The 14,002-nt window shown below is 42.0% G+C and overlaps 1 protein-coding gene across 1 annotated transcript in view; it reads right to left on the minus strand.

The window, feature by feature from the left end:
• Positions 1–56: 56 nt before the first annotated feature.
• The window catches only part of slco5a1 (solute carrier organic anion transporter family member 5A1), a 38,848-nt gene continuing 24,902 nt past the window's right edge, over positions 57–14,002 (minus strand). The window contains exons 5-10 of the mRNA XM_008292609.1: positions 13,039–13,203; positions 9,591–9,789; positions 6,721–6,880; positions 6,057–6,298; positions 5,874–5,938; positions 57–3,769 (exon numbers count right to left, since the gene is read on the minus strand). Coding sequence (XP_008290831.1) covers positions 3,312–3,769; positions 5,874–5,938; positions 6,057–6,298; positions 6,721–6,880; positions 9,591–9,789; positions 13,039–13,203 — 1,289 coding nt within the window. The 3' untranslated portion in view covers positions 57–3,311. The remainder of the gene's footprint in view (positions 3,770–5,873; positions 5,939–6,056; positions 6,299–6,720; positions 6,881–9,590; positions 9,790–13,038; positions 13,204–14,002) is intronic.

A 14,002-nucleotide genomic window follows, 5' to 3' on the forward strand; every position in this document is an offset into this window, starting at 1 on the left:
GGTTACAATAGGGTCCTTGCACTGGAGTGCTCGGACCCTAATAATTCAAACAGGTGGATTTTTTTATTTTTTTATTTTTAATGACAAATATCAAGTATTCAAGGCATTTGTAAACCAAGTGTTCACAAACATCAATTAGACCTCTGCTCCTGAGGGAACACAAAGCGATAAGAGCTCGACTTTTCAGAATACAGCTTCTGTTCTGTTCAGGAAATTCACTTTCAGTTCAAATACTGAAGAAAGGAAATGTGTTAAAGCAAGGTTTGTACAGTCAACATGAAGTCGCCTGTGCCAGTAGTAGTCCAGACATTTGAACAGCAGGACACTGGATTTAAAGTAGTAGGTGTACAGTACAATACAGTCAGACATCACTGCATTTAACTGCGTCTAATAGTGTGTGTGTGTGTGGCGCTACTGGATGATGATTCTCTACACTTCCCTGCAAAGAGTGCACTGTTTGGTTTATTTGCCTCATTGACGGAGGGAGATGGTTTCATGTACTGAAGACCAATTTTGTCTAAAGGTCACAGAAGAGGAATTTTCTTCTGTATCTACATTTTTACTTAAACATGTTCATAAAGTATTTTTGCGCTCATTTTTATGATCCGAACACAGCTTCTTTTTTTTTTAAAGCGGTTATCACATTAAGTGACTGGAAAAAAATATAAGATGACATTTATGTTAAGCTTTTCTAGTCACATTTGCATTAAGCCTGATCAATAATCCTGCATTGGTATTCCTTTTTAGCAAGCATGATGCATATGGCGCAGTAGAAGAAGAAGAATAGAGAATCATTACAGAGGGAGAGAAGGGCATTGTGGGTAGCATAACTTATGCATTTCATTTAACTGTGTATTCCATATACAGGAAGGGGAAAAAAACACATTTCAATAACCCACATCCCTCCCTTCCTCCCTCCAATGACACAAGATGAACTCAACCCTCCCCTTGCGAATAATACTGTTCAGGCACCGCGAGACAAATCTGTTGTTTTTTTTGTGTTTTTTTTTTGTAGCTTTAAGTCTTATTTTTTTTTCCTTTTAACTACAATGTCATGGGTTAGTTCATAAATATGCTTCTAACTATGTGTGAGCTCTATAATACGCTTCATTTGCTTTGTCAATATTTACACGATGATCACTTATGAATATGTAATTTGAGGTACTAAGTCACAATAATACTAAAATTAGTCACTGCCGTTTACCACGTGAGAAACCTTTACCAGGCAGAACACCGTGAATCTTGGCCAAAAATGTTAACTTCTGAAATTTATCCACTGCATTAGATTCTCCATTACTTTGCAAACTATGAATAACTAAAATGAATTCATACTATCAGAATATAAAATACAATAACTTTATTAGACTTATCTTTTATCCCTCCCCCCCTCAAAAAAAAAAGTCCTAAAATTTTGGTTTTCAAAAACATGTCACAGATTTGACCTTTTGTTTGCACTTGATATATCTAATATCAGAACGATGCGTTTTGTAACACAAAAAAAAGGCCTCGTTATCGCCTCTCCTTGTTCTTTACAGACATTACCTCTCCTTTTCGAAGGAAAGCAAAACCATAAGATTACAATGTGAGCCCAGCGTTAAAGGAAACGAGACGGTTCTGTTAGGACGTGGCATCTGTTAACAGTTAAGGCTCATGCAAGCACTTTCAATATGCCTCTGATGAATGTTCTGTGGCTTCACCGCCGCACCAGTAGACATCATTTCAACACTGGACTTAGTCACATTGCCTGCAGAATAAATATCCAAGACAGCAGATAATTTCTCGATCTTTGGGAAACTGGAGTGCTAAACTCAGAGCAGTGACTAAGTTTAATAATTAACCTTTTAAACCAAGACTTTTCCTTGTACAGTAGGTCTGACAAACATTCACTGGCCTTCACACAATCATCTCTGCGTCCACTAGATGGCCCCCAAACGCCCCAGAAACTGAATAATCAACTCCTGCTGATAAAAAGGGCTCATGCTTGCTGCACTACTTCTTTAAAAGTCTAGACTGCTAAATAACTACTATGTACATCTGATGACCGTTAGAATGGAGAAGCCATTAAAATACAAAGCCAAAATGATGCATCTGTTTGCAATAGATTAGATACGAATCATTTTACTTTGAAGAAGTTGCTTTCATAAAGGGCTTGAAGAAAAGAGCAGTTTTGCCGCATTTATTTTTTTTTAATAAACCTACTTTCACATCTTTAGGACAAACAGTAGCTTCAGCACAAGGTCAGAGATGAGATACCATTCTTAAATTCCTCTCTCCTACCTGCCACTTGGCTAATTATTAACACTTTAATAATAATATCATGTAACGTGTAATGAAATATAGATTTGTTGCTCACTGACATGACTTGCCACAAAAGTCATTTTACACTGTACCATTGGTGCTTGTCGGCTTTAAGCTACATGGTTACTTGCAGAGGCGAGAAACTGTGGCTCGAGATCTGTGACGGCTGTTTCCAATCACAAAAGCGGAGGGCAACAAAGTGGAATACTGTCAATCAACTGAGAGAACAGTGACTGGCTTTTCAGCAGCTAGCATTTACCCTGGTAGCTAGCTTTGTATACTTGACTGGCCGAGGCAGCCTGAGAGGCACTGTTAAGAAAAACAAATAGGAAAAGAGGTGAGAGGATTAAAAAAAAAAAAAAAAAAAAATCCTTGTCATTTCTGAGGATACAGACAACACGAAGTAACCAGACGAGAGAACAGGTGGAATGGCTTAAATATATGAGAATCAGCTGATTTGCTCAATCTGTAAGGGGAAATGGGACCATGACAGAGCCGACAACAACGTGGTGGTATGTGTGAATTGAGCAGAGAAGAAGAAAGAGGTACAGATATGGATTACAGAGGGAGCTGTACAGTACTGAGAAGGGAGGAGCTGTACATAGGATCTTGCATAGTACAGGTTTGTCTGTTGTGCTTTAGACGCCATGTTGATGATGATCATCTGTCTGTACAGAGATTATAATGCCCTGCCCTTTAACAGTAGCACCATGTGATGTCTTTACATCATCCAAACCTTGACGTGGAGGTTTGACCTTCTGTGTGGATGCTGTGTGTGGCTGCAGCTGATGATATGCTCTGAGTAAAACAACATCTTTTGATCTCCTGGTATCATAAACAACGAGCAGCCCTTTAAGTATGGTGGGCGTACTTGTGTCTCTGCCTGTCGGTCTGACAGCTGGTTAGGAGCCCCGCCTTGTGCCTGATTGGTGTAAAGCAGACACTGTGTTGTGCAGACACACAAACAGGAAGGCACATGTCACAATAAACCCCAGAGGGAGGCTGGCGTGCTCTCAGACATGGGCAGAGCCTCTGTGGTGATGTGGCAACAGGATGGGGGGAGTTATTGCTTTGAGGGCGTTGCCCGGGCAACTGAGGCTGCTGTGGCCACGGTTGAGCAGCAGGGCGGCCGGCGGGTCGGGCCGAGGCGGGATAAACACGGGGCAGGAGCGGGTGCGGGCGTGGCTTTTGTGGCCCCCAGCGTGGCATATGAGCTCGCTGACGGTGCCCAGCGGAGGCAGGTGCTGGCGCCAGCGCTCGGCTCGCGCCTCCTTGTGCTTGATTGAGTACCAGGTGAGGAAGATGAAGATGAACCCAACGAACTTGAGGCTGGCGGCCAGGCCGAAGTAGACGAAGCGGAACGAGGTGACGTCGTACTCCCAGCAGGAGCCGTGCACGCCGCAGTCCTGCTGCCAGAGCATGCAGGTGGTGTCAATGACAGCGCCGAAGTAGATGGGCGTGGGGATGTAGGCTGGAGAGGAAGAGAGGAGTTGGAATTAGACCTCAGAACTGCCTTAGTTTCATGCAGCTTACGAACATTCACCTGGTTTTAAGAATACAAGGTGCAATTACAAAAGTTATGACACTGTGTTTAGAAAAAGAAAAAACCATTACTGATTTTAAATTTGTGTGTCAACACACTGCTCCCCGGAACTCTTGTTCCGACTATTTCACCTCAAAATCATGCACAAAGTAAACATCAAGTTCTGGGTCAAACTGAACCAAACTTCATGTAGCTGTCTACGGCTACAGCCCAGAAAGCAAACATCAGTCTTTAGTGGAAGAGCCTGCAGTCTAGAAGATGAAGGTGCTTGTTGGTTTGTTTAACGTGAATTCAACCCCACGACCAGAATGTCAGCGCTGAGTTCTACGATAACATCCTGAGGTATCTGAGGGAGAAGACTGGGCACAAGCACACTAAGCTGTTGTGTATGTCATCATGACAACGCAATGAATTCACTGTTTGATAGTGTGGAAAAGACACACGTTGCAGATCGATAACAGAAAGGGGCTTAAAAGGAGCAGTCAAAACATATCAGGAGCACTGGGAGCAGTGTGTCTTTGCACTAGAAGATGACTTTGAAGGGGGTGATTTAAATCATGAACAGTTTTTGCATTTTATAGATACAGTCTTAGAACTGTTTGATCACACATCACATCGCGTGTTAAGACTGGAAAAAGGTGAAACTTAGGATTCTAAAAATCTTTTTTCTGTGAAATATTTACTGTAAGTAAAGATTTTATTTCATTTTTAATATGGAATAGTTTGGGTTATTTCTGTTTGTGTTTTGGCATTTTTACACAATTTGAAGTGTGTGAAGTTTAATTGAAGAAAAAAAAAGGCACTTCATATTTCCATGAATGAGTCAGAGTCGTGATATTTGTGTGACAGTGTGCTTATGTTTCCACTTACTCGATCGAACCTAATCAAAAAACAATCTCACAGTCCTAATGATACAGATTCATTTGCTTGAATGAGAAGGATGCTTTCTTTAAACACTCAATTACTTATTTCGTCATAAATATTCTCTTGACTAAAAAATTATTGATTTTTGGTTGTGCAGTTGAATTACACAATTTCTCTGCCAAAACAGTGCACAAAAGAAATCTCTAAATGCTGTTTGTAAAGGACACAGTGCAGTTTTATTTTTCATTATGTTTACTAATGCACACATTCCAGTCTCTCCTATTAGTAGAAGGTATTGCATTCTGCTGCTCCAAAAGTATAATAAATATATGTTATAGATTATATGTGGAACTTTGATGTGCTGCAGTTCCTCTTTTCTACCACTTGGTGGCCCTATTTGTCATGAAACAGGCCTGATTGTATGCACACTGGTAAAAATAGACAATAAATTAGAAACACCTTTCAGAATAAATAATCCAATACAACACCACAGTTAACTCTGGTAGTGTCCACATGAGCACAACTTCAGTAAATTCATCAATTTAATATTCACTGCAGAGCTGAAGTACAGGGTGACAGATAGGAAATGTTCACAAAATGGAATTCAAAAGGTTCATATTCTTACATCCTGTTAACTACACAAATACACGGACATCCTTTGGCCACGCATGCACCCTTCTTGTAATGGTTTCTGAGCAGCGATGTGACAGTTTTATGGCATACCAAGCTGATCAGAGGCATGTTAAGGCAGCGCTTACTCTCCCTCAGGGGGTTTCTGCACCCATCTACACAAAAGTTCACAGAGGTCAACTACAGTGCCGCATTCCTGCTCATTCTAAAATCGCAGCGTGTTAGCAAGGATGAGTGAGAGATTGAAAGTTGGAGAAAACAACAGTTTGGGAAAAGTGGATTATAGACCCAGACAAACAGCATCATACAAAGCTGCTTTTTTTTTTTTTTTTTAATCCTTAAACTGCTCAGGAAGCCGTTTACTGACTAACTAATTGAAAATACATTACTTTCACTCAATTACACCCTTTGTGCTTTCCGAAAAGCTTTAACATCTATTCTTTATGACCAAAGTAGATTCAATGAACAAATGGTAATAGGAGAATTCAAAAGAAGAGAGGGTGATTTTAATGTGTAGTGCAAATGGTCATGAACTTACCAAGAGTTCGGAGTAAGACAAACTGCATCCCAAGAGCAAAAGGCCTCTCTTGTTCATCAACAGACCTGAGTGAAGAGAAACAGCGTATAAGACGAATTTGCTAAACTGAAGTCATATAAAAAAAAAAAAAAAGATGAGAAAGAGAGCTGGGAAAGATTAAAAGTGTGATTGGCAGACTCTTACCTGAGTGTGACGATGATGGCGGAGGGCTGGGCACAGGCGGTGATGAGCGTGACGATGAAGAGGAAGATGAGGAAAGGGATGAGCGTGTTGCAGGTGCGGTCACACTTCCCCGACATAGCGTAGCCGTTCTCATTCAGGTACGTTTTGACAATGACCAACTGGAGCTGGTTGACCTGGCCGCCGGAGGACGGAGTGATGACCTGTCTGCTCTGCACGCAGGCACAGTCTGTGTAGTTCCTGATCTGTAGTCAGAAACAGCACGAGTAAATTCTAAGATTATTAAGCTGAATGTAATTCCTCTGAAGGCTAATAAAAATAATGTCACACACAGACTGGGTGGCACCGGCTATGTGGTGCAATCAGTGATCTCAACAAAGAATCTAAACATTTCCCTTCCTTGCGGTGTTATGATTTCCTGTCTGGCATTGTTGTGGAGTCGCTTCCTGTAATTCCAGAGATATGGGAGGAGAATGTACAGAGAACAGGCCTTTGTGTATGCATTATGATTTGTGTGTCAAAGTTCTTAGATTTTTTTTTTTTATCTTTCCATCTATTATTCTACTTCATGTTTATAGCCAGTATTTATTTAACGAGAAAACAAAAGGAGCTATAAATGTATGCAATTTTTTTTTTCCGCCTTGTCGGCGCCTTCGTGTGCACTCACCCCGGTGCTGTCGTTGCCCACAGTGCTGCATCCAGCCAGACAGGGGTTGAAGTAGGTGATGCCATCTGAGCCGCAGACCGGAGCGTACTCATGGATCCTGCAGCCACAGTTCACGTTGCAACTGCCTGTCAGGTTCCTGTGGGTCATTGTCAGGGTCGGCCTGCAGAGAGACGCACAAGGATAAACATTCACTAAACCACAATATGGCAGAACTGAAATTTCAAGTCTGGGACGACACACTTGTTTATACATGCCACTTCTTCCAATTATGTTGTTTTCTTTTTCACTGGGCTGACTCACTTGTAACACTTGTTTTTCAGTCTGATAACAATTCTCAAAACATTTCAGATAATGTCAAAATGCACGTACGAGGCGTTCCTGTTCTTTAGAAGCCAGAAGACTTGTTGAACAATTTCTTGAACCTGTAATTATTGAGGTGGGGACCGGCTGGAGCAACAGCACATCATTTAGCTCCAGCAAAATTTAAAACAAATTTAATAGTGTTGTATGCTGCATTTTAGACCACATTTCCCTTGAAACTCAATGCCTCCTGCTGCTAAGAGAATAACACTCTTCTGCCCCACATGGCAGCACACTCTAAAAGAAAACGGCAATTAAAAAATTGATAAGACGTTGCATATTATTAGCAAAGCAAATATAGTTTCTTTGTTGAGCTGTAATACAATTTATCCGTAAAACAGAAAGCGTTTCATATGAAGGAAAATGTAGTATAGAAGCTGAGCAGGCTGCCAATCTTCCTGACAATGTTTACAGTTGTCCCACTGTCTCATTATTAATCTGCCGCATGTAATCCCTTTAATTAGCTTCACCGTAGACTTCCACCAGCTTGTGCGATGCGAGATGATAAGAGGACAGGGGCGAGGGGCTGAGGAAGCGACACCTCCACTGGCTCTTTAGGCAGTGTGGGAACAGTTGCTCTAAGCTAGACAGGACTTTGGCTCCGTCTAAACCAGGAGCAGTGAAGCGAGTCCTGGGTTTTCTCTGGGAAGCTTCGCTCTGAGCCCTGCGGAACAGACGGGGACAGGCCCTAACAACACAGCAGTCGGGTTTGACGCTGACAAACACACAAGCAGAAAAAAAGCAGTGACCTTTTTATAACCGGAGGATTCTAATCTAATAATGTGTTTAAGGCGATTACTCTTGTCATACTGTCATACATTGCCGGTTTTTTGTTAATTACATGTTTTTCAAAGAATCTAACTTTCTGCTACCTCTTAAATCAATGGACCATCATTTTTCACAGAACCATAAACTGATACTCATCCTCATTTTTATATTAGCTGTCACTGAGGAGGCACATTTGGGCTTGTCCTGACATAACAGTGTCACATTCCAGACGCTGTGTGTCTGTGTGCGTGTGTGTGTGTGTCTGTGTGTGTGTGTGTGTGTGTGTGTGTGTGTGTGCGTGTGTGTGTGTGTTGGCAAAAACGTAAAAAGGCATCAGCCCTGCTGGATTCACAGGCTTGCTGCACTGATTGCACATGTCCTTTTCCAGACTAAACCCCGGCCTTCGCTGAACCCTCCAGATGTTGTGTCCCTGTGTGCAGGCTGCACTGCAAAAAAACCCAAACACAGAGCCAAGAGACCGAGTGGTTTAATCTGCTCGAGCACTGCACACTGAAAAAGTGAAAAGCAACTCTATGAACGTTGGGAGGGTTTATCAAGAATATTGATCTTGAAACAAAAGAAACTGAGGTGTATTCTGTAGCTTTTAATTAAGTATGCAAGCCCAACACATACTTATGCAACATTTTTGCAGATATTTAGGAATATTACATAACTGGATATGCCTCCTGGCTCTGTCCTTTTTTGTCTCCGGCCTGTCAGCAGGGGAGAGCCACGTCTAGACTATAAGAGCACAGACACAAAGGCCAGGCTACGGCTAAACATTCCTCATGTGGGTGCTACCCGCGACTAGTGACCAGTGCTGTTCATAATGAGGAGCCCCACCGGCTCACACGGTCTTGTTGACCCCTCTATAAACACCGGCTTAAACAAAGACTACAGTTATTAATGAGACAGCTATGGGACTTTGAAGGGAACTCTGGGTTTCTGGAAAGTAATCATTTTGATAGTTGTGTGAAAAGTAAATTCCACAGAGGTTTAACAGTTTTGTAGATTACTGTTGATGCTGAGGCCTTCATAATCAAAAGTCAAAGTACTTTTATAGATATAATATTGTGACCATATGCTTGCAGACAAAACATTTCAATGTTTCTTTGAAAATTCTGAATTCTGGCACTTGTGTGACAGCTACATGAGAGGGGATAATATTACAGTAGATGTGTAATATGTTTGTAATCAGTTTGCAGGATGCTTGGCATCATCCAAGGTCAGTCCGTGGATGGTGCCTCCATGAGTCTCTGTGAATGTGCTCGTGTGCCAACAAACGTCCGCTCCGCATTTCTGCCCGCAGGGCCGACACATCAGATGACTGTTTGTTAACTCTGCAGCTGGCTGCTGATGTGGTGTTGAGCAGCAGCTTCAGAAATAGAGGTGGCAAAGTGATTCGCTGGAGCCACGACAGCAGATGCCAGCGTTGCTAATTAATCATTCGCACTCCGACACAACGGCACGCCACATGAGGATGATGGGAACGGCGACAGCATCCAAAGCCCACGCCCCTCTCAGATACATCTCCATGTGCTGTCTAAGATCTTATTTAAATGAGCAGTTTAGAAATAAATGTGTTCCCGGTTCCCCAGTATCTCATACATAATGATTCACATTGTGTTTCTCATACAGGACCTGACCTGTCATATACAACAATACTGAAAAGATGTCTGCTGGGGAAAACTTGGAGCATAAAGCAACCTCAACACTTTGTGTGTGTGTATTTTTTTTCTTACCCAGTGGTGTAGGGTATGTTGATGCCTCCTAGATTAATGCTCTCACAGCCCACTATGAAGAGCGTGGAAAAGCAGAGCAAAGACACCCCGCTGCAGATCATGGCCAGCTTGGCTGACTCTCTTGCACCGAGCTTCAACTTCTTGATGATGTAGCCCCCCAACACGATGCCCACCCCGGCGCTGGGTACGATGATCACACCTGTGAGAGACACCAGAGAAAAGTAAAACTGGTGAGATGGAGGAAAATCTTCTGACGTGTTGCAAGCAGAAATAGAAACACAGAAACAGAGCAGATAATTGAATTGCGTCTTGAAAATGTTTTAACAGTGAATAAATTACTGTAACCAAAGTGCAGTAAGCATCGGATCTACAGTATTTTAATCAGGCATTTTAACATGAATTCCACGTAAGCATGTCATGCATTTATATCATTGAATTTGCTAGACATGGCTGCCTGAGAAAATCTCAATGTGACTTCCCAGTTACACCATGAATAAACAACTTCAAAGAAAGAGCGGGACCAGAATAGGCTCTGCTGTATCAATGTGACCAGGCTATGCTGCGTGTTACTAGTGAGTCATGTCAGGCTGTGGCACGTGCTCTCAGTCTAGTAAAGCTCGTCAAGCTGACATGCGGAAAGGCCGTGCTGGCCGCTGGAAGGATGGACCGAGTGGTAAAGTGTCATTGTGCGGGAGTGAAGGCCCGAGGTGGCTGCACATGGCAGCCCTAGAGCCCGACCACAGGCACTCACAGGCGGGTAACGAGCAAGATGGTGTCAGTCAGCGGGGGTGGAGGGTCATCCAAGACAGAGGATTAGCAGAGAAATGATAAAAGTACACAGAAATGTCATCTGGCTTCTCCCTGTTTCTATGTGTGTGTGTTTGCTGGAAATATACAGATCAAGAGAATGATGGAGAGAAGGGCAAGAGATAGAAAAAGTGTCACTGAGCACACTCAGTGAGAGCTAGGTAACGGACAGCTGTAGTATATTATCCTGTAAGTGCATGTTTCTATGCTAAACCCATGTGCTTTCTGCAGGATTAAACAAGTACACAGTAAATCCAGATATCACAACCACGGAGCATACAGTGCACACAAACACTATCATGTAAAATTAAAGGTTACGTGAACAATTTACACATATATTATGCAGATTTGATAGCTATGCTGGCAATAATGTGAGTGGTTTTTGTAGTGACCTCATAAAGGTGTCTGTGTATGTAAGTGTTTATGTACGACACATACGGCAGCAAATGATTGTCAGCTGCATCTTGTGTAGAGACCGAAGACTTGGGTACAGACAAAATAAAAGAAAAACAATGGAAACTGGATTTGTTTTTTTTGTTTTTTTTTAAAGGAACATTGGCCGAGATAAGGAAAGCCACCAAAGTGAACGTGAAGAAGAACAAACCAAAATCACAGCAGCAGAACGGGGGGAACTGCAGCTGAGGGGGGCGTGTGTGACATGTTACAGTTCTATTTCTGTCGTGACATCTAATGATCATGTAGCCGTGGCAGGTCTTTAACAGGGCATGATACTGATTCAACAAGGTGGTAATTTATGCAATTTAAAGTTATTTCATTCTGATGTCTTCATGAGGCAACACTGCTATCAATCCAATGCAATGTTAGGTCACTCTCAGTTAATCTTTATATACACACTTCACTGGACTTGTCAGACATTGTGACTACTGCTTTACATGCACAAAAAAAACTGTAACACACTAAAGGGAAAAATCCAAAAAGCATAATATGGGTTCTTTAGGGCTAACCCATATTCAGCGTCATGTATTCAGATTTGTGGTGAGGGATTAAATGTCACTGTGATATGAACACGTGATAAACGCACAGCGATAAACTGCCTGAAATGCCTGAAATAAGAAAAGCCATTTTATGTGCACGCACCATAAATGTATCCTCATCATACGCATATTTGATCTATCAAATGCAGTGCTGGACACGTGGACCATAATCTGGCCGAACAGATGAAGCCCCAACTAGCCATCAGCTTCCTTCAAATTGAACGGTGGTCACTGAGAAGTAAGCGAGGAATGACAGGGGAAGAAGAGAGGAAACTCTGAAAAGATGTTTTTCTGGAGTTTAGAGGACTACATTTTCATGGAATAAGGGAAATGAAACTTTAATCTCTTATATATGCATTTATGTCTTATTAAAATTAATGTTCTGTTTAATTGGTTAGGCATCATTGCGTACTTTATTCAATAAAAGCATGTTCGAAAGGCCTAATTCAGGTTGTTAAAATCCTATCAAATCTCACAAGAGGACTATTTATTTAAAAAATATCTAATAAATAATGATTTACAGATCAAATATTGATCTTGTGGACTTCCTTCCTTCTTAAAAAATTCAAACAATCGCTCGCAATCATCAGAAGAATGTGACACTCAGTCAGTCCACCTGGTTGGCTGTGGAAACACTGTGCTCCTATCAACAGGAGAGCCCTCTCCTCCTCCTCCTCCTCTTTGTCTCCAACCATCATCACATCCCAGCAGCTTGGCATCGTTTGGGTAGTCATAGCAACCGCACCACCCGTTTGCCCTTACCCCTTGTATCCTGGCAACAGGCAGATGAGATGAGGCAATGGTATTGTGTATATTTGTGTGTGTGTGTGTGTCTGTCTCTGTGTGTGTCTAGAAACAACCATATGTTAGCCAACAGAATACTTGGAGGCAGTTTTTTGCCTTCAAAGCCATAATTGAGTTTTCAATCACTTCTTGCTGTAATAATCCTGATAGCAGATTAGTTGTGTATTAGCACCACTGGCTCAGACACGACTGAAGGATTAGACAGGGTTCTTTGTACACCCTACATATGTGTGGTGGTGTGTGTGTGTGTGTGTGCGAGTGGCCACGCTATGATGAATGTGGCTCCCGCCATCAGCAGAGACTTGTGTGTTACAGTCAGGGGATGTAATGGAAGCTTATCATTGAATGAAATCCAGCAGGACTCCATGACTCATAGCGCTGCCCTTTGAGTGTGAATCACTGTGTGCACGTGGAGAGGTGTGAACAATGTGAACCAGTACAGACTAATTGTGTGAGTAACATGTGATGATCATTTATGGTCCTGTTTGGGTTTCGGACAGTCGGTCAGACAGCTCAAGTAGTGTGAGATTGTCCCTCTGGGAAATTATACTGGACATTTGCTTAACATTTTCTGGTGTTTTACAAAACAAAACAGCATAACAAATTTTAGAAAGATGAACCAATTAATAAAAGTCCCATTATTTTCTTCAGCAATATTCAGAATCCCTCATCACAGGTTCCCACATCCTTGGTGGTGGTGTCTGGCTTTGCTGTACTTTGATGGCTCTTCATAGTACACAGCAATAGAGAGGCAAAGCATTTAACAGTAAATGCATGAAACAGTCAATATCATATCAAAAGACGTAAGTAAGAGTTAGAGATACTTTAAAAAAGAGACTTACCAGTATATATGCTGGCATTGGAGGCAGGGATGCCAAACTGTGACTCAATAAATTTAGGAATGAAGGTGATAAAGGCGGTGACAATGGCACACTCTGCCGTGTAGGACAGGCTGACAAACAGGAAGGTCATGTTGCTGAGGATCCTCAGCGCTGCTTTGGGGAGGTCTGGGGAGGGAAACGAGACAAGACGGAGCACCTCGTTATTGTTGTGCTGTAATTAACACACAATCAGTCTCTCAATTTGGCTCTCACTCCTCACTCACTCACTCCCACACAAACTAAACTCAATGGAACCATCAGAAGAAGAGTAATTACTGGAAAGCTGTGATTAAGAAAAGACAAAAAAAAAAGAAGCTGTATTTGTAACCCAAACAAACCTTATGTAATAATAACCTTAAATAATAACAGGGAAAAAGTCTCACATAAATAAACACTCTCACATTCCAAGATACACTCAACCATATCTCATTATTCTGGGTAAATCTTTGTTTCAAGCAAGCCTGCAAAAGCAAAAAACAATACATGAGCACACGGATGCTCGATGACTTTAGTGCAAAACACTTTCAGGTTAGTAATGAGCAACATCTAAACAACCATGCTGCCTTTCTAATTACCTGTCTGCATCTGCAGTTGGTCTATTAAGCTTTAAAGAAACCCATCAAGCAACAAGAAAGTTTGCTGCACAATGCAAACATGTAGATCATGTGCATTTGCGCTGCATGTGCAAAACAAACCAAGCTTTACAAATCGAGCCTGAATGCCGTCATCCCTGGTTTATCACAACAAGGGCAAACATGCCCTTTATGTCTCCTTGAGGGTAGTGTCCATATGATTTGGTCACCATGATGCAGAGCGTCCTCTCACGCTGTCACTCAAAAGTCATGTGGTCCTACTGTAAGTACATGACTGTTGCTGGGCAGAATTCAGCTGCTTCAGCTTCAGCTGCACTCGACTACTTTGCACC

The sequence above is a fragment of the Stegastes partitus genome, unplaced genomic scaffold (genome assembly GCF_000690725.1).
Source record: "Stegastes partitus isolate 25-593 unplaced genomic scaffold, Stegastes_partitus-1.0.2 Scaffold821, whole genome shotgun sequence".
Taxonomy (NCBI): domain Eukaryota; kingdom Metazoa; phylum Chordata; class Actinopteri; family Pomacentridae; genus Stegastes; species Stegastes partitus.